This window comes from Fukomys damarensis, unplaced genomic scaffold, assembly GCF_012274545.1.
Source record: "Fukomys damarensis isolate Sample0158 unplaced genomic scaffold, DMR_v1.0_HiC HiC_scaffold_26, whole genome shotgun sequence".
In the NCBI taxonomy this organism is placed as follows: Eukaryota; Metazoa; Chordata; class Mammalia; order Rodentia; family Bathyergidae; genus Fukomys; species Fukomys damarensis.
The window spans coordinates 4,181,010-4,202,270 of record NW_022900938.1 but is presented as its reverse complement, the minus strand read 5'-3'; the positions used below and the strand labels follow the sequence as shown (position 1 = coordinate 4,202,270).

Sequence of the window (21,261 nt, the reverse complement as noted above, 5' to 3'; positions counted from 1 at the left end):
CGAGGTCAGGGGGCCCTGGCCCCAAGTGGGGCGCCGCCTCTGTCCCCCTGCTGACCACGCCGGTGCTGCCAGAGCCCCCAAATCCCAGCCACCCCTGTCGCCCCCTCCTGCTGTCACTTCGCTCCCAGGCAGTGCTGAGACCCGAACCCTTCGTCCACTCTCGAGCGCCTCCCTGCTCAGCTCGTGCAGCCTGAGCACCCACCGCTGCCCTGCTCAGGGTAGCCTGACCCAGCGCAGGCAGGAGAGCCCAGCGAGGCCCAGATCGGCCGGCCCTGCTCCCTCCGCCTTCGCCATCCGGCTGCGCCTCAGTTGGAATCATGCCATTTGGCAACTCTACATTATGTTTTCCACCAAATCTTATACGATGTTCAAGCTATTTCATGAATCGCTCTCCGGGAAAACTCTGAAATCGCTATTTCTTCCCGCTCCCCCAAAAAGAGCTTATAAATGCAACTTATAAACGTGACTACACTGCTCTTCTAAGGGGCTGTGGCAAATTGTAGCTACTCTGATAGGTCAGAGATAATGTAAGTTCCTGGTTCTTTCACATGCTTGGCAGCACCTGTCCTGTGCACTCAGCCTCCTGCTTTTTCTGCTAAAGTTGAAACAGTCTTTATTTCTATAAGCTCTTACCAACTGGCATTTATCCAATTTATGAACATTGCTTTTCCTGTTTTCCTTTTTCCCTTGCATTATATTTTCTAGTATATAGAATTTTGTTTGCAAATGCATATGGTATTGATTTTTCACACTGCAATTTCTTTTATCCTGAGTATAAATATTTATGTGCCCACCAGAAGTATAGAGAATTCTATTTCTCACTGCTCCCAACAGAACTATTATCATATAGAGAAAAAATAGCTGATGATTTTTTTTTTTTTTTGAGACAGGGTCTCACTAAGTTGCTAAATTGCCCAGGCTGGGCTTGAACTTGCAATCCTCCTGCCTCAGCCTCCTAAGTATCTGGGATTACAGGTGCGCATTTCTCTTCTTATTAAAAGCTCTTTATAAAGACAGCAAATCAGCCTGTCAGATAAAGAGTAGGAGCTTCCTCCAACTTTTGTCTAAATTGCATGATGTTTTATTGTTTATGGAATTTTAACATGGCAATATTTATACTAATGTATAGCCCTGTTTCACCTAAGGATCTTCTTGCCGTCTTTGTGCTTTTTAATCCTCTTCCTACAGTTAGTCATGATAGGTGAAAACTCGACGTCCAGAGCCTCCAGCCCAGTGATTGGCCTGAACTCAGGGAGGAAGAGGGCGTACACCGCCTTGGGGGTTGGAAACAGGGAGCTGTACCACTGCACGGGCAGGGAATCCAGCAGACACGGCCCTGGGCTGCACAGCGAGGAGGAGCTGGCACACAGGTGCCCCGCTCAGGAAGACACAGCAGAGGAGGAGAGCTCGGGGGGACAGAAGCCTGGTGGGGCTCCGTGGGGGTGTCAGGGGCACGTGTGGCTGAGGGCCAAGCGGGACAGGCACGTGGGGGCCTCCTTGAGGACCCCGGCAGGGCAGCAAGGTGTCCTCAGGGTGGAGTGGGAAAAAGAAGTCAGAGCAGAGACCGACCGTCTCTCGGGCGGCAGGGGCTGAGGTCTGGAAGCTGCTGGGCCAGGCCTGCCCTCCTCTCAGCCCACAGGGCACCGAATACACCTGCCTTCTCTCTGGCTCTGAGCACCGCTCCCCCGCCAATAGTCAGTCCCTCTGCCTTCTGCCAGCCAGCTCAAGGGCTGCGTTTGTAGAGCTCACAAAGTCCTGGCCAGAGAGGAAGTGACACTTGGGTGGGTGGCTGAGCACGGCTCGGAGGGGGCCCTGCCCAGTGGGGAAGCCCAAGGTGAAGTTAGGGTGCAAATGCTCTCCTGTTCATGCGGACACTGGTCAGTCACACTGGGCACCATTTCAGCCTGATGTCAGCAGGCGCAAACTGCAAATACTCCTGAGGGTCGAGGAAACTCCCTCTGTTCCTGCTCTCTGTTCCCAGATTACTGAGAGCACTTTTAATGAGGGTTGGATTTTGTCCAGTGCTTTTTCTGCACTTGTTGATACGACATTGGGATGTTTTTCATCTCTAGTCTACTGATGTGACAGACAATGTTAATAGATTTTTGGATGCCAAACTAGACTTCTGTAACTGCATACACTTAACTGATTTCATTATTGTCTGCTTTAAATGAGAATATACTCTCCAGGTATTCGGAACGGATTGTAAAATGGAGGACCTCCTCATTCTGTATTTTTCATACTGAAAAGTATAATCCTGTTAGGCGAAATACTTCCTCCACTACAGTATCATCATATTTTTGCTGCTATTATTAGCATTTTTTGTTTTGGTGAACGTCACAACAAGAAAGAAACCCATCAAACATATGATTCACCTGCGTGTCTCACGCATTTCAGAAGCCACAGTCCAAAGGCCTTCTCAACTTGTCCACTGAATTCTGAACAGCAGTTTGTCCAGTGACACACAGCTCAGGTAAAAGGTTTTTCACAAGCTCACATACGCCACTGAGCTCTCAGTATTTATTTTCTGAGTCCCTTTTTTATATAGAATTTGATGCCTTCCTGTCTACACATCTTTTTAAAGTCACAATTCACTAACGGTTTAAAAAACTTAAGTTGTTCATACCCTATTTAATGAGTTAAATATTTCCAACTACATTTCAACAAAATCATACCAAAACTCACAAAGCTCATTCTTTATAAAAGCCCTTTGTATTTATAGGCACTTGAGTTGGCTCACCAAAAATTCAGTCGATGAACCAGTGTTAGTAAAGCATACCACAGGCTACGAGAGAGAGAGAGAGAGAGAGAGAGAGAGAGAGAGAGAGAGAGAGAGAGAGAGAGAGAGAGAGAGAGACAGGCAAGAGGCAGAGAGCGAGAGAGAGAGAGAGAGAGAGAGAGAGAGAGAGAGAGAGAGAGGGAGGAGACCAGTGTGACACTAGCCTGCTTGGCCTTTTCTGGAGTCTATACATCTGGTTAACACCAATGGCTTAAATAACTTGTTTTCCTGACAAATGATCCAAATGCTGGAATGAAAGTGTAGTGACATTCCTATAAAGATAAGGTCATGCTCCAAAAAAGACAGAATTGGTCTGCTTTTTTTTTCCACTTCGGAGCCTGGCTGATTCATGTTCTTAAGTCCTTTGCAAAATGAATATAATCCAACTCCTTTTCAGATTTCCATAGATGTCTATGTGTCAGAATAAATGATAAAATATAGGCCCCTGCGAGGCAAAAGGGCACCCTAACTACATCTAAGACAGTAGGAATACCCGAGTATAATGAATAGCTGCTGCGGCTGCCCCGCTGTTTGAGTCACGGCAGAGGTCAGGAGAAGGCGCTGCGCCCGTGCATGCTGACCCCCTCAGCCGGAAGCCGCACTCCCCGCGGGGCTCACCCACCTCGTACTGGTTCAGGAACATGTGCAGCTGCTGGACGCTGATCCGCAGGTCAGTCTCATTGAACTCGTAAGGAATGTTCCAGCCCAGGGGGCCGAACTTCCGCCTCTCTTGGACCAAAGCATGAAAGAAGCAGAGGCCGTAGAGCAATTTCTTGAATTCCTCCTGCAGTGAGAAGGAATTGGTCTACATTATTTCCTCAACATGACATTGTATTTGCCATGTGTAAAAATCAAAATAATGAAATGCCTTAGCTGGTAAATACCACAGAAATGTATTCACTCCCAAGCATAACTGAAACAGAATTAATTTTTTTTATCAGCTCTTCAGGCAAAAATTCACCATTTGAACACATGTTCAGTTAGCATACTGCTGTGTATACCCCGGGCTTCAGCAAGCATGACAGGCTCACCTGACTTAATGTTACCTTGCAGGGTTTTGGGGGTTCCAACCAAAGCATCGAAAGGCAAGAATATTACAGAGAACCACGCACACCCATGTGTATAGCAGCACAACTCATAAGAGCTAAGTCTTGGAAGCGGCCCACGTCCATCAGCAGATGAGTGGAAAAAGCAATTGCAGCATTCCTGTACAACGGAGTACTACTCTGCCATGAAAAAGGATAAACTGGAGCCACGTGTAGGAAAATGGACCATGATGTTAAGTGACATAAATCATACACACAAGCTAAAATACTGCTTGTTTTCTCTTGTATGAGAAACTCAAATTATGAATAAGGAGCAACATAAATGACAGGTAATAGGAAACAGGGCAATAGATCTTTTGCAATGGGAGGTAGACCAAGAGATGGAGGGAGAGGGCAAGGGAGGGAGTTGGAGGGGGACACAAAAACAATTAAGATGTGTTATATACACGCACCAAGTCCCTACGATGACAGTAATCATTATGTAGTAAAACATGGACTAATACAATATAAAAATTTTAAAAAAGAATTACAAATTCTAATGTATAGTGCTGGATGACCACGGAGAAAATGAAAAGGAGGTGATCCCACTGGTTAGGCAGTCCTCGGATGAGGAGAACATACGGGGTCAGAGCAGAGCTGGAAAGAGGGTCTGAGCCTTATTTCGTGGATGCAGCACCTGCCATGCCGAACCCACCTCTCCTACCATTGGGTGGGTGTGGAGCCCACCTAATAAGCCCCAGCCAGCGAGGAGAAAGGCGACAGCCTGGGCAGCTGGGAAAGAACAAACCCCGCACTGTTGGAGGAGTACGGGGAGGGACAGGTGTGGTAGGCCAGACACTGCACGTGCGCTCCGCTCAGGAGGGCGCCACCATGGGCGACGACCTTGGAGAGGGCTGAGCGCACTGCCCAGGGGGCCACGACCCAGTCAGAGAGGCCGGGAGCTTTTCCTTCAGGGAATAAAAGTGAAGGCAGCATAAATTCGACAACAGGAATATAGCGTACATTTAGCCAGAGAAATTGAAGTTAAATGGGATGTGCTAATTCCGGAACTATTTAAGGTATGTTAGAGAACTGGGCAACCCAAGAGACATAGCGATGTTGTCAGAATCCGGATCTCTCTTTAGAAGAAAGGATGCACAAGAATGGAATTAAGAAAAGGAGGGATGAACCCCTGGCAGATGCACTAAAATTGGAGGTGCTGGAACGAATTATCACTTCCAAAGCCTGCGTGTGAGCACTGTACACGCACATGTGCTTTGCAGTCCTCTCCAAGGACGTGGCCCGGAAGTTCACCTCCCAGGCTCTTCACAAAAGTGGGTCTCCCATGACTGCGCCAGGACAGGTACAAGATAAGCCAGGAACATCTTACACCAGAGCGTAAGAGGCTCTGCTTAATAATAACAATGCTAATAATAAAGACGATCAACTTTTCTTTTTAAAGATAGAACCCATAGTAAGTATGGAGAAACCAGTTTAAAAACATTCCACTGACCAAATCTGGAACAACTGTAGCATCAAAAGACTTATGTAATGAATTATAAATCATTGGAGGAAATCCTTAGAAATTTCAGACCAATAACAGATCAATAAATAGGCCTCCCTGGATGTTGAGGGACAGCTCATGTACATATATCTATCTCCATGTCCATATCTATACCCCTGTCTATATCTGTATTGAGAAAGGAGACACAAATGATAAAGCAAAGAGATGATGAAAGGATACAAATGTGTCTGTAAGTTTAAAATTCTTACCCAATAAAATATCAAAACAGAAAATCTGAACTGCTGCTGCGGCATTGGAGATTTTGGTCTGAACTGGGACTGTGTGTCATAAATGCCCGCGCCTCTCAACCCCACACTACTACTGAAGAGACCTGTGGATGTAGGAGACCGGGGTGGGGGCTGAGTTACATCTTGCCAAGGGCTCTGTCGTGGTGGAAATGCCCTCGCACCTACGTGAGAGGAGCACGTGACTGCAAAGAGCAGGAGCACAGCAGGTCTCAGGATCTCAGCGTAGGGCTGAACAAGCTTTTTAAGCATAGGTATTTTTTAAAAAGTGCCCCAGCTTTTGTTTAATGAAAGCACTTCTTTATGTTTAGTGCTTTTTTGGGACAGGAACTTAGACAACATTCAGACATCAAGAGTGTGTGAGCTTTTTAATGGTGAAACTTCCTAAACGTTCACAACCCCTCTTAAGGGCTGGGGATTTGGCTCAGTGGTCCCACCGCCTGTCTCACAAGAGCGAGGTCTAGAGTTTGATCCCCGGTACCAAACCAAACAAAACAAAATAGAAAATCACCGTCTGCCTTAGAACCCCTCTTTAAAAGAAATTCTTCCATTTTTAATTATTGTAAAACACTGTGAGACAATTTTAGTTCACAGACATTCATGCAGAATTCTAATCACGAAAGCAGTGGGTGTTCTCCCTGCTTGCCTGGTGATGCTGAGAAAGACCCTTATGAGTTCCATCAATCACGGAGGGAGATCATTTTGGTCCTCATTATGGTTATATGGAGGAAATATTCTTATGTCTTAATGTAGAGATATGGCTCCAATAGCAAAGGGCTCAGTTAATACCCTGAAACAAGATTCTCCAGCCTTGCAGATTTGGACCAGGAATGGCTGACAGCTGACTTTCTAAATAGAGGGCTACATTATTAATGATGCCCCATAAAATCTCAGCTGAGCAGAAATGAGGCTGGTGGTAAAATTAAAATAAAATATTAATAAAATCGACTGCAGTAAGTCAATAATCAGTAATCAAAATCAACTGCACTGCAGCGTGGGAGGCCTATTTGATTTGTAGTTTTCCTCGGTGTAAGTGTCCGATCATCCGGGGCCACGTGAGCCCATTCCAGGGCTGAGGTAACAGTCTTCGCCACCACTAACCGGCTTTTTGCAGCTGCCAAAGAACTCGGGGTCAGAGATGGGGTCCATGAGGTACGATCGGATGATATTAGCTCGTAACCCTTTCGGGGCTTCGTTGGTCATCTTGACTCCATTCTGCAGCACCGACACAGGGAAATTCGGAGATGGGTAACTTGTCAGCCACATTCGGAAATCAGGGTGCGTTGATTCTGGGCTCAATTCCTGGAAGAGAATAAATCGGACACAGAAGGCTAAATATGACCCCCAGAGAAATTTCAAGATCACATGTGCAAGGGATGGGCTAGAAGGTGGAGGAAGCATTTCTACAAGATGCAGGTGTCACTGGTGAAATTTTCAGGAAAAACCCTTAAAATCTGTCCCTCCTGCTCTTCACTGAGAAGGCCTGAGTGCTGTCTTTCTTCTGGACGAAGTTACTTCCTGTGACTGCAAAGCTTAGACAGGTACTAGGCAGTTCATAGCTGGCCAAGTAAAGACTAAGGCATCTCTCAAGCTCTTGTAGCTGTGTGCACATCGCTAAACTACTTCTAGAAATCATTCTCTGTCCAGAGCTAGGTTAAGATTCATCCCTTCTGCTACAGCCAATTGTGAGAATAAGCAATGCACTTAGATAAGCCAATACTAAATCAAGCAGAATTTTGTTTCTAAAGGCTGCTTTTCAGGCTCAGAAGACCAGGTCTATTGGGCAGCGCTAAACCTCAACATCACTGCTGCCTTGATTTGCTCATGGGCTAAGCTGGAGCCACAGAGAGGAAGGGGATCCCTTGGCACCATCCCCCAGGGCCCAGGAGTAATCAGCGCTCTGCCGAGGCTGGGGTGCGCAGGATGATCTAAGCCTGGCTGGACTTTGAGCTTGGTCTTGCATGCAATGAGGTTTCAAGGTTTCAAGCAGGGAAGCGATACTCATCATAATTCAATAAATGTTATGGGCTGGGCACCACTCGGGGTGCTAGGATAAAGGAGAGAAGGAAGCAGTGGAGACCAAGTCAGTCTCCCGGTGGAGAAACAAGCTAAAGGGAGCAGCGGCACCCAGGGAAAGCTGGCCTGTCACCTGACGTCTCCATGGTTGGCTGGCCAGTGAGTTGTGTCATTGCTTTGGTTCTTGAGGGGACATCTGCTGGCTGTTTAAGAAGGGAGAGAGAAGGGGCCAGAGCCGTGGCTCTTTCCTGCCGACTCATGCTCTCTGTGTCTGTTGAAACTGAGGGCCAGGACATCTGTTCACTCCGCTGAGCCATGTCAGGTTTCCTTCCAGAAATTTCTGCCCACCAAAGAGCGGAAGTTGCAGGAACCTCAAGAAGAAGGTGGGAGGACCGGGTCACACCGACCTTCCATGGCCTTTCCCTGTACCTTGGCCCCGTGACTTCCGGCGTCGCTCCCGGTTTCCTGCTGTGAAGACTATGTTGGCCTACGTCTCCCCTGTGGCTTGTTATCACTCCAAGCCTAGCCCACCCCTCTGGAAGACGTCACCTGCCTGAGGGGGACCTGACTGTGCTCCCCCACCACCACCCCAAAGCTCCCAAGGTCAGTGAGAGCCACAGATGCTCCTGAGGGAATAAAGCTGCCTCCTCACCTCGCAGATCTTCTCAAGCGTCGGCATCCAAGAGATGGCCAGGTGACAGTTCTGAAGGACCACCCACGTCCCCTCTTTGATGGCTCTTTCCAGCATCTTCATAGCGATGGGCCCTTGGCCTTGACCCAGAGATAAAGAGCTAAGTTTTGCTCCCCCATACCCCTGGGGTACGAAAAGAATAGAGACATCATCTTACACTGCATCTGGGAAGGGTCGATGTCATACGAGAAATGTTCACATTAATGATGAAATTTAATTATGTAGCGTCCTGCACAGGTTCAAACCCACATAGCCCTAAAGCGCTCTGAACTAATGAGCACTTACATACGAAACGAGCCAAGTCACGCAGGAGTCAGCCACGGTAATAGCTGCAAACACAGCAGGGTTTTTGGTTGTTGAAATAAGAGATACAAAACACATTAAGAAAATTTTCAAAGTAAGGAGGAGAGGAAAGGGATCAGCCGACTTGTAGCAACCCTGCAAAAGCTGCAAAGAAAACTATGAATAGACAGACGAACTTGGCCTGTTTCTTTAAGCTCTTTGAATAAACATTTTAACTAATGTGGCTTCTGCATAAAATTAAGAGATTAAACACTCAACTGCGAATTGCAACGGAAAGGTTTCTGTGAAGGGTTCTGTGGGAATGTTTTCCTGGAAGGTAGCTGAGTTCCATCCTGACTGTCTGGGCCTCAGGGTCCCCGTTCCCAGGGTAGTCATCGCCTGGCTGCCTCTTTGGGAGAGGCCTCAGGGGACATTCGCAGTGGAGGAGGAGGAGGAAGAGGAGGAGGAGGAGGAGGAGGAGGAGGAGGAGGAGGAGGAGGAGGAGGAGGAGGAGGAGGAGGAGGAGGAGGAGGAGGAGGAGGAGGAGGAGGAGGAGGAGGAGGAGGAGGAGGAGGAGGAGGGCCCTCTGTCCTCTCTGAATGCCTGTGACTCTGTCCCTACACGGTGCTGTTTCATGGAGCAGGACCACACAGGGGCCCGCTGGTGTGGAGCCAGAAGAGCACTCGGGGTCACCACGGCCACATCGATTTGCAGAAGTCGGTCCCAGGTAAGACTGATCCTCTAAGCTGCCTCCTGTCCTCCTGGGCCGCTCAAGTCCCAGCTACCATGCTCTTCCTGAGCTCTCGAGGATCCCCCTAACGAGCAGCCTGTTTCCATTCTGCACCACTCAATTCTTTACGCTCTGTGTAGGACAGCTTCATACATTTCACATCAGCTCCTGTCACTTTGTTATTTAAAACCTCTCCACACCCTCACAGTCCTTACTGTAGCCCACAAAGACCCCTGTGACCTCTGATCCGCTGATCATGGTCTGTCAGCTTCACTGGGTTGGGAAGCAGCTACCGGATCAGCAGAGCAGGCCCCTGGCTCTGATTGGGTGGGCCAGGGAGGTGCGGTCCCGGGTGCTCCGCTCCCCTGCCAGGCCCTGCCTCCGTGATGCCTCTTGCATGAAACCGGGTGACCATAGCCTGAATCCTTGAGGTACACGGACCCTGAGAGACACTAAATCTCTCTCCTTTAAACTGTGGCTGTTGGGTTCCGTGTCACCGCAATGGGAACGCAGTAACGCCACATACAACCCTATCTTTTCCGATGCCTCACACACCTCACACTCCCCCAATCATAACAGCTATGTGACAGTACTTAAAAACATAGCGCCACGCTAGAGTCAGTCTTGTAAGACAAGAGAGTTACATTCATGTGAAAGAAGCGGGGTTATGAAGGCAGAAATGGGCCAGAGAAGAGTATTTTAATCTGTAAACTGTGTGACCTAGAAAAGCTGCTTAACATCTCCCTATTTCAAGACCACTTTCTGTACAATGCAGACATCACCATTTACCACGTAGGACTCTATAAAATTAAGGGAAAACTTGCATAAGAAATTCTGGCAAAGTTAACAGAATACACTATGCACTTAATAAAAGTGATGGCATTGATTTTAGAAATGTCAGTGGTAGCACCCCAAACGTTATTCTGGTTATACCAAAAGGAGAAAAAAAATCAACTCAGACACACCCAACCCTTGCTCATTATTGTTTTCTTTTACGATATAAAAGCATTTACTGCAAATGCAAGCAATGTCTGTGTTCCCCTCTGACAGCCCTTCAGGGTTTTCAATGCTAACAAATAGCCTGCTGCAGCACTGTGCTGTGGGGTCACCGCCCCTGGACTTTGGGAAGTCAGACAGGAGGGGTTCAGGAGCACAGAGGATCACCCCAGGTTCGCTGGGTCCCCCCAAGTCCCTGAGAGCTGACAGAGTTCCCTGTCCCAAAATGAAAGAGAAGCAAATGCCCTGAAAATCCAAAGTCTTGTTTCACAGTTCGGACGAGGAGCTAATTTCACTGTTAACCTTGGCATTAAAGCACTGTTTTCTGGGGACCCTACCAACCTCCAGATGCCATGCCATTCAGAGGCTGAGGGACGATTTTTGCCTTTCTCTTGCCCCTGAAGATTTCAATCATAAATGAACACTGCTTTTTGAAAAAATAACACCATCCAGTGACCTGATGTGCTATGCGGTACCTGGTCATCCGCAAACTTCAGAAGGGCAGCCATGGGGTCAGCACCGGGGGACAGCACGAAGATCAGCGGAGCGCAGCAGTGGCTGTCTCCAAAAGCCTTGGACAGGTCGAAGGGGGGAGGCTCAATGAACGCGCGCCCCAGCTTGTTGGTTATATATTCTTGCAACATCGGAATGATCTGTGAAGGGACAAGACCGCATGTGAAAGAAGACTCAAAAATTTCTCTCAGACCTCAAAAGGTGCAGCTGGGAAGGAGTCAGAGGGTCCCTGTGCCCCTAAAAATTCCAGATGACCAAAAGAATAAGCCAGGAGGGGGCTGACACCAGATTCCAAGGCATTTTGTTCTTTTTTAAGTGAATAATTCTGGGCAAGATAGACGAAGAAACTGTAACTCCGAAGTTTTAAAACACCGACTGTGTTTCAAAAGCTCACAACTCAAAGACGGACAGTCTGGTGTAAAGGGCTTCTCACACTATGGGGAGAGAGAGAAGGTGGAGAGATCGGAGGGGACGAGTCACACGCCCAGGAGGCAGCCACATGTGCTGTGTGGATTCTGAGGGCGAGCCTGGCTTTCTGGGTGACGGTGCCAGCTAATCAGGACCCGGGTGCGACCCAAGCAAGTGGCAGAGCTGGTGAAGGGCATCCCAGCGGCATCCCAGGGTCCCTTCAACGGACGGTGGAACCACACAGACCGAACCGTGCAAACCCTTTCCTCAGACACTGTCCTTTCCTACTTGTTCCTTCATCACTCTGCCGATTCTCAGCACGGAGGTCAGTAAAACCCGGAAATGCGCTCCTTGCCAATTTGCTTTGTTTGCATGAAAGTGGTTGAGTGTGGAAAAGAAAGCATCATTACAGGAGCACAGGTCTGACGGGAGGGCAAATCCAGAGCGGCACTGAAGCATTCCCTCCCTTGCACAACTGTCTCCTGTCTTGATCCTAGTTTTACATGTGAGGTTCACTTGGAGACTTAAAATAGGTGAAACAGAGGTATCAATGGATCTTCCTCCAGGAAAATTAGATATTTAAGCTTTATGCTGAGTAAATTAATTAACCACCTTCTTTATAGATTGCTGTCACCTAATGAAGTCGAAAGATTTGTTTAATGTCATCCAGGTGTGCACACAGGAGCCAAAGCCAACGGCCCTTGTCCGGCTTTACGAGGGCTGCAGGCAACCTTGAAAACGGAAGCCAAGGAGCGCCTGCCCTGGGCCAACACAGCGCTGGCCCCAGGAAAGCACGTGCAAGACCTTCGTTCCTCTGCCAAGTGCTCCACTGCCCCCTCTGAATACAACACAACTGATCTGAATTCACAATATCATCCTGCAGTCTTGAAATACAGTATTAACTTTACTTCCTTACAACCCCTGTTATAGAGCGATACACAGAAGCCAACAAAAATGTATACATACTTCATGAGAAGAAAAATAGCGTGATTTTGTTTCAAAAGATGGCATCACCCTGGTATGCGGGACGCTAGAGGTTGTCGTGCATGACAGAACAGCCACTACTCTGCTGGAGAAATTGACAACGTACGCGCATGATCGTCATGATGAAGGCCAGCAGCTCGCAGCACTAAGGAATGTCTGGACGCTCACGGCCACCACCCTGAGCACCTCTGGTCATTGTAGAGGGAATGAGACATCCAACTGCCAGCTGCAATTCTCATGCGATTCTCACGCAGTGTTTTCATACCAAATTTATGGCGACATCATGAGATTAACAGAAGGGAACAAATGTCTCATCCTGGTGTTGTTCCCATCTGATTGGTCAAAGCAAGGTCTGTGGCTGCAAATCCTCCTCTCCCAGCGACCACAGAAGGGGGCCAGAAATGTGAGGCTTTGTTTTCTTGTTTTGTTTTTTTGAGACAAGGTCTCGCTATGTAGCCCAGGGTGGCCTCGAACTCATGGTAATACCTATGCCTCAGCCACCTAAGTCCTGGGATTCAGCTGTGCGCCACCACGCCTGCAAAAATTTTAAAATATATTGTTTTTACTATTTAATTTCGGCTTTTCTTTTTCCTTAGGCTGGAGGATTTTGTATTCATTAAATTAATTGTTAATATAGTACATTTTAAATAATTATGTCAAACTTTTCTTTGAATAGTAACAATGGACAGTTAGGACATTTTCTCAAGACATGCACTATTTATATTATTCAGAGTCGACTGCTATTTCTGTGGATACGGGCTGATATAGTCAGGTGAATTTATTTGGTACAGGCTATTATACAAATGAAGATGTCCACAAGTACTGAGATTTGCTGATAGGACAGGTCCACTGGCTTGTTGGGTAATATATTATTTACAGAAGTTAAAAGTAACATTATTGATATTTATATATACCTATATAAATGAGACATCCAACTGCCAGCTGCAATTCTCATGCGATTCTCACGCAGTGTTTTCATACCAAATTTATGGCGACATCATGAGATTAACAGAAGGGAACAAATGTCTCATCCTGGTGTTGTTCCCATCTGATTGGTCAAAGCAAGGTCTGTGGCTGCAAATCCTCCTCTCCCAGCGACCACAGAAGGGGGCCAGAAATGTGAGGCTTTGTTTTCTTGTTTTGTTTTTTTGAGACAAGGTCTCGCTATGTAGCCCAGGGTGGCCTCGAACTCATGGTAATACCTATGCCTCAGCCACCTAAGTCCTGGGATTCAGCTGTGCGCCACCACGCCTGCAAAAATTTTAAAATATATTGTTTTTACTATTTAATTTCGGCTTTTCTTTTTCCTTAGGCTGGAGGATTTTGTATTCATTAAATTAATTGTTAATATAGTACATTTTAAATAATTATGTCAAACTTTTCTTTGAATAGTAACAATGGACAGTTAGGACATTTTCTCAAGACATGCACTATTTATATTATTCAGAGTCGACTGCTATTTCTGTGGATACGGGCTGATATAGTCAGGTGAATTTATTTGGTACAGGCTATTATACAAATGAAGATGTCCACAAGTACTGAGATTTGCTGATAGGACAGGTCCACTGGCTTGTTGGGTAATATATTATTTACAGAAGTTAAAAGTAACATTATTGATATTTATATATATTTATATATATATTTACATTATTGATACTGATATTGATATCCCTTTGTTGTCAACAACGACTCAACAATTTGCTGAATGACTCAACAAAACAAGTTCTACTTGCTTTCTAAAGCATGAAAGGATATCCAGGTGGGTAGGTGAGTAGGTAGATGATAGGTAGGTAGGTAAGTAAGTAGGTGATAGGTAAGTGGTAGGTAGGGAGGTAGATAGGTAGCTAGGTAGGTAAGTAGACAAGTAAGTAAGTGGACACAAGGTTACATGGATACATGGACAGGTGGATAATAAAGAAGAGTCATAAAATGAACTAAAACAGTGTACCTGGTTGGTTACTAATTCAGCCTGGGCGGGGTCAGTCCTGCAGACTGCCCACCCCGTGACTACTGAGGAATCCACACAGGACCAGACCAGGCAGAGAGGAGGGAAGGAGGTGAGGGCTGCTTCCCAGGCCCATGCTTACCTTGTCTGGCCGCAAGCACCGGATGATAAGCATTCTTTGAAATTCATTTGCTTTATTTTCCCAATCTTCCGGGAAAACCTCATGGTGTGGTTCCTAAGATTATAGTGTGTATAATTTACTATTAGAGATCATGTCTGAAAAGAACAGTACATTTTGACATATAAAACAATTTTCAGAGAGAACATATATTAAGTAACTGAAATCAAGTATGTTTGTATAAATTTTATTGTAAAAGCTGATAAAAATAATAAAAAATAAATAATGGTAGGAAAATTCAAAACATTCTGAAGAAATCAAAATCCAGCATGTTGATGTCAACATGTGCACATCTGAAGCTCCAGGGAAAGCTGTGTGGTCAGAAACTCCACGTGTCAGCACAGTGGGTAAAATGACTACTTTCACCAGAAAGAAGCACTCGGAAGTCTAGGAAACCTATTTTCATGACTAATAAGGAGCCATCAAAAGCTATCCAAGGCCAGGGATTTAGCTCAGTGGTGCTCCCGCCTGCCTCCAAAGCACAAGGTCCTGAGTTTGATCATTGGTACAAAAAAAAAAGAAAGAAAGAAAAAAAGAAAGAGCGAGCCAGTTCTGTTTGCCACCTGTCACACAGGTGTAAGGTCCTGAGTTCAATCCCCTATACAAAAAAAAAGCAGCAGCAATCCACCAAATATGTAAATTCCTGTACAGACACAACGTCACTATCAAGTACAACGGGCAACCAACTAAAACACAGGGGAACCCAGTAGCAAATGCTTTAATCTCTCTGGGTCTTTCTCCTCTCCAAGTTTCCATAGAGCCCTTGCAGATTATACCCAAGGACAGTAAAAGTTCAAAACAGCAAGAAAAGAAAAACAGGAGCAGAAAAATAACTAAGTGAGGAGTGGAAAAGATTATTTATCCTGAGCTAAAGAAAATCTGAAAGAAGGCAGCGTTTGCTGCACACAGGTCCCGGGGAGAACTGGTGAGGGTCACCGCATTTGTCAACTGGAATTTCCCCCAGTGAACGAGACCAGGGCATGTGAAAGGTGCTCTGAACTACTAGCTTTTTATTCTCCTCAAAACCTCAAAATATATATTAGCTTTTATCCTACATTCAGAAAATCTAAACAGCCCTTTGATAAAATTTTAACTCATCTGATAGCAAGACTGTCAAAATCTAAACCGGTAATGAATAAACCCTGGCAGAGAAATTCAACAAGGTCCTGTGCATCTCTATAGCTTCCAAGGAGTTTGAGTGAAAGTTACTTTTGTTTAATTTTTTTGGTTTTGTTGGGTATGTTTTGTGCCTTGAACTCACTCTGTAGTCCAGGCTGGTCTCAAATTCACAGCAATCCTCCTGCCTCAGCCTCCCAAGTGCTGGGATTACAGGTGTGTGCAACCACTCCCAGCTGAGTGGAAATAGAGCCACAGACTTAGAGCGAATATCAGAAACCAAAACATGCATTTTAATATCTGGCTGGGTGCTTAAAACTTATTTAAATCTTGCTTTTATGCAAATATCAATGTATAACATTTTTTTATGTATTCAAAAACTTTGGAATAAGCAAGAGGTTAAAACGTACCAAACTATCATACACTTTCTTCCACCCATCCTTCAAGTGCATAAATTCCTTACGAATGCTTCTGAAGGCAGGCAAGTCATCTAATCGACAGATCTCGTCCCAGGATTTTTGAGGAAGCCACGTACAGGGATTGGCATAAGGATTATCCAGCCCAATGCCACCAGTCAGCAGAAATCTCCACTCAGCTTTATTGACCTTGGGAAAACAAGATGGCACAAGGAATCGGAAATGAGCAGGTTTACAGCACCTTAGAAGAGTCAGCTGTGTGTTGATTTGCAAGTGTCAGATACAGTCTCTGAAACTCTGTCGCTGATACGGTTCAGTATGTAGCTATAAGAAACTACAGTGTCCGCTATAACCAGTTTTCAAAAGAGTTACATTCTTGTTTTTGGTACTGGAGATCCAACTTGGGACCTTGTACTTGTGAAGCAGTCAGCAGAACCACTAAGCTAAATCTCCAGCCCCACAAAAAAGTTAATTTCTTTCTTTAAGAGTTACATTTTTTGTTTATTTGCTTTGTTTGTTGTTGTTGTTGTTCCAGGGATTGAACTTGGGTCCCTGTGCTTGCAAAGCAGGCACCAGAACCACTGAACTAAATCCCTGGCTGGAGGTACATTTTAAAAAATGGCCTTTTCATCATTTTACTCCAGAATTACTAGGTTAAACACAAAAATCTGGATATATCCTATCAGAATACCTGCTCTACAGATTAATCCTTTAGAGTTCTGTTGACTTGAGAAATTGCAGAGGGACAGACAACCATTATTCCACCATGTTTTTCAGTCATTTTCCATAAAATAAAATGATTCTATGAAATGTTTGCAAAAAATGCAAAAAATAAATCCTTCATTCTCTCAGAATTCAACTAATACATTACCATATGAAATCAATGAATCTTAAACACAAAAGTGCCTATAAAATAGTGACCCTACACAATACTTCTCCTCAATTCTTAAAGTGCTTCCTATATTTTAAATGAATAGATTGAAATGAAATAGATTTAAAATACAAAAAAAATTTACACAAGATATTGTCAAGCCCACATTGTTAGGTCTGATGAACTGGAACAAGTTCTTCAAAACAAAAATAGTTCTTCAAGCTATTACTTGGTGAAAATGTGCATTTAGTAAATTTATATGCCCTGCTGTATGAGATTCTAAAACAACAGGTTTCGTTTCAACTAAAACATATTAAATTTGAGGGCTACTAATGTAATGAACAGCGCCTAATTTAGATTTCACTTCTGTGAAACTCAGTCTTGCGGTCATGCCTTGCCTTAGCTAATCATTAGTATCACTGTTTGGCTGTTTGCAACCTTTTCATATACATCCCCAAGCAAGTGAGCAAGTTAATAAAGCAACGTGAACATTCTGGTGCTCTTGGCCTTCCAAACGCAGACAATACTGACCACACGGTCGTGGATGAGAAGGTTCACGGTCAGGCAGAAGGAGAAGAGCAGCTTGTCCTTCTCGAAGAGGGACCGGCAGACGTTGACGTACAAGGAGTAAGTAAAGTGATCCCGGAGGATCTGGAGCCTGGCCGAACAGAAAGCAAAGTGAGTAACAGGAATGCATTTCGTCAAAAGGACCACGTCCTTGAGAAGATCCGTTCTAAATCACTCAGATCTGTATTTTTCTAATAAGCTTCCTGGTCAATGACTCACCAAACCATCAAGGATCTTCATAAACTGACGGGCCAGTCCGAGAGCTACCCACCTTAGAAACATTTCATTAGAACGACATTTTTCTGTTGGCTATTTGTCTAAATTAAAAAATGTATCTTTCTTTTGGAAAAAAGTCACTGTATGGAGTATTAACCTGTTACACAGAATGATCTGTGGGCTGTTTTTAACTACAAAGCATTTCCAGTGGTAAAATTTGACTGGTTTATTACAGAAATACTTCCAAATATTTTATATGATATAGTAAATGGCACTAAAATTAATAACTCCTTTATTAACAGCAAATTTCATCCTGTGCCACTCCACTTATAAATCCATAAAAGCTGGAGACACCGCAATGTGGTTATATTACGTTTTTATTAGTTGCAGAAACCAACCGTGGAAGTGTATATAACACAGTATTTCCAACTAGCAACTTTCTAGCAGGTACTCACAGGTGGAGTCTGTATTCACAACCACTCCTAACATCAATATAATGCTTTATGCATTTTAATTTAATTATCACAGGGAAAATTAATGAATCCAAAATTTAGAAGTACTTTCATTATGTAGATTAGAAAAATTATAATAGAAAAGAACAGCCGACTGAAAACACTTGCAGAGAGCTAATAACTGACATAGATTAATGGCCCAGACTTACAAAGCAGTTCAATTTATCTTAAGGAAAACTCAACATAGTTGATTATAATTAAGCACAATTATGCTGGTGTTTCTTAACGTGGTTAGAAAAACACATACTGCGACAGCCAGATGGGAGCTGTTTCCAGACTGTTGCTGTTCCCAGCTGTCTCCCCGCCACCCCCGCTTTTCCTTTACCTGCCTGTTTCTGGAACTATGTTACCCCTGCCCATATTCCCAGAGAGAGAACAGGGTGCACGGATGGACCTGGAATCCACTGAGAACTCTGAGAAGGGCTTTGGTGGAGAAGGCCTAGCAAATGGTTGCTGAAACACAGTTAAATTCCTAGAAGAGGGGCCGAGGATTTAGCTCAGTGGTCTGGCACCTGCCTCGCAAGCACAAGGACCCAAGTTCGATCCCCGGGACCAAAAAAAAATCTTAGAAGATTTAAAATAATCACACTACCCCTGCTCCTGTTCTTATGCTAACAGGTCTGTTCACATGTAGTGTTTAATCGTCTCACCTATCACAGTGTAATTAATACTCAGACTTACTCTCTATGAAATAAAATAAGATGAAATTTTCTGCTTTGTAAGACAAATTCACTCTAGTAGATGGAAAAATGAAAGGGAAGATTTTTATTACAAGGCAGGGCCTGGTGGCAAGTGGGTCAATGGGGCACAGCCTAGAAGGGTGTGTTTTTGTCTTCACTGCTTCCCGACTGCTGTGACATGAGCCTCTTTCCTCCACCAGGCCCTCTGCCCTGCCATTCCTGCCTTGGAGCCCTGAGCATGGACTGAACCCATCAAAACCATGACCCAAAAGAGACATCTCCTCCCTTAAATTGCAGGTGTTGGGTATTTTGTCCTAGCAATAGGAACATGACTGATACAAGGCTCTACACCACAGTTGTAAAGAAACCGATGCCCTCTCTTAGATGAGTTCTAATTTGCTATAACAAGAGAAAATGAATGATCAAGAGTTATGTTTAAAGAATGGAATTGTTCCGTTTTTTAAATCGCACACAAAAATATGTCTTTAAGAAATTTTCTTCTCCAGGCTCCAGCAAATAGTGTGGATTTAAAATTAGTTGAAGAATAACAGTCTGGTGGTGATTGTTTTAACCGAGGTTGAAATTAAAAATAGTGATAAAAGCAGAACGCTGTTTGCTACAATGCAATCAGCACTGGAGTGAGTGCTAGGAGCTCAATGTACCCCTTTGCTTTCTGTCCCCTTTGTCACGGGTAGGTCCCTCAAACCACTTCTGCCAGCCCAACATGCCACCTGTGCACTTGTATTAGTCTAACACTCAAGCTTGCAAAGTAATGAATGATATGAATAAAACACTGCTCAGCCTAAGAATGCTCAAAAAGGTCAGTTCTTCGCCTTCACAATGAAAGGAATTCCATTCAGATTTCAGTGAGATCGGCATCATGAATTTTCTATGGTCAGTTCTGCACCCTGAGTGATGACTAGCCAGCTGAGTTTCCTTGACCGAGTAAGGAGAGTGAAGAAACTGAAATGCAAAGACGAAGACATTCCTAAAGAGCAAAGGTGGAAATTGTTCTTTTTGTTCGAGAAAGTAATTTCACGTTGGACCCTACAGAAAACTTGTTTTAATACAAAAATAAAAATTATCTCACTGGTATCAAATTGAATGAATTTTATCCCTTCATAGATTTACTATCAAGATATTAACTCCATCTTTTATTATAATAGCCAACAGTAGAAAGAGGTATTTTATGTAGGTAAGTATGACACAAAAGAGCCTTCAGTTACCAGAACAATGAGGTTTAGGGCTTTTCACCCTCATACCCGACACATTTTATGTACGTATCTTAATGTGAAGGGTGCAGTTTTGAGAAGGCAAACTCAAGAGTAGAAGTCATCTTTTTTGGGGGTATTGACTACGCTTTCCACACTTTCACTCAATAGCATTTTTTTGATAGAGGTAAACGTTTCCTCTTTCTAGACTTATGATCGTCTATCTCTGTAAACAGTTTCTTGGCTGGCTAAATTTGGACACATCTGTTAAATGTGTAACCTAAGTTTATTTCTGTACAACAGTTGATCAAGTTCATTTTAGATAAGTGTCTGTAGTGCGCACACCATTCTGAAACAACAGTGGAAGCCAGAAATGACCAAGCTTCAGACCAGAACTAGTTGGTATTAATCAACATTTCTTTTACCTACCTGACTGGTAAGTGTTCCGATTTCTCTGAATTTTCAATAGACAGGATGAAAAGGTTGATAAACCAGGTGAGTGAATACTGGTACATGGGCTCGATGTTGGCTAAATCAGCGATAGAAAAGAAGAGGACGGAGGAGTGGACGGCGATGGGCCGGTAGCCCATGCGGGTGGTATCAATCTTCCTCTCCGTCTCTTCCGCTACTTCCTGCTTTTGCGAGATCTCATTAGCCAAGGCCTTGGAGGAAGATAGTATCTTAATAGCAGTTTCATCTTCTAATATATTGCCTTCTGAAGATGAAAGAACTTCTAAAATCTTGTCTTCTATTTCTTTTAACTGCCTGAAATGAAACACACTTTTCTCAGGAGAAAGGGAAATCGTTTAAAATCACTTCGCGTACACATTCTTTTAGAGGGAACACAGAGCTTGTAACCTACAGAAATGCATCACTTTGTGACACACAGCTGCAGTGGTGCTGTCGTATAATTAACGTCTCATTGCACCAAATGTCATACAGATGGGCCTTCTGCTCTGGTCCCCACTCTCACGACCACTTATGTGGTCGCTAGAGGGGAATATGGTGGTCAGCTGATCGCCCTCCAGGACCTCAGCTCAGAGTGAACAGGAGGTCTCCGCCACTCCATTCGTTTTCTGAAATCTCACACGGCTTCCAGAGCTGTGTCCTTTCTACCTACGATGTCGGTGTTATGAGCAGTGGCCTGCAACACTGTCATTCACACCACGCTCAGCAGAAGCAGGAAAGCTCCCCAGTCTGTGCGCTAAAACTTTGTCAAAGAGTTGACAATGCACTGCCCTGACTTGTGTCAGGTCTTCTGGTTCTCCCAGTGTCTAAGAACTTTCACATAAAACCACACTCAGCAATCCAATTCT

The 21,261-nt window shown here is 44.6% G+C and overlaps 1 protein-coding gene across 2 annotated transcripts in view; it reads right to left on the bottom strand.

Moving 5' to 3' along the window:
• Positions 1-21,261, bottom strand: part of Dnah7 (dynein axonemal heavy chain 7) — a 211,976-nt gene that overhangs the window by 26,587 nt on the left and 164,128 nt on the right. For both annotated transcript variants that reach the window (XM_010631953.2, XM_010631954.3), the window contains 8 exons: positions 20,375-20,710; positions 17,291-17,417; positions 15,883-16,077; positions 14,321-14,413; positions 10,805-10,981; positions 8,282-8,443; positions 6,715-6,915; positions 3,402-3,563 (listed from right to left, as the gene is read on the bottom strand). In XM_010631953.2, coding sequence (XP_010630255.1) covers positions 3,402-3,563; positions 6,715-6,915; positions 8,282-8,443; positions 10,805-10,981; positions 14,321-14,413; positions 15,883-16,077; positions 17,291-17,417; positions 20,375-20,710 — 1,453 coding nt within the window. The remainder of the gene's footprint in view (positions 1-3,401; positions 3,564-6,714; positions 6,916-8,281; positions 8,444-10,804; positions 10,982-14,320; positions 14,414-15,882; positions 16,078-17,290; positions 17,418-20,374; positions 20,711-21,261) is intronic.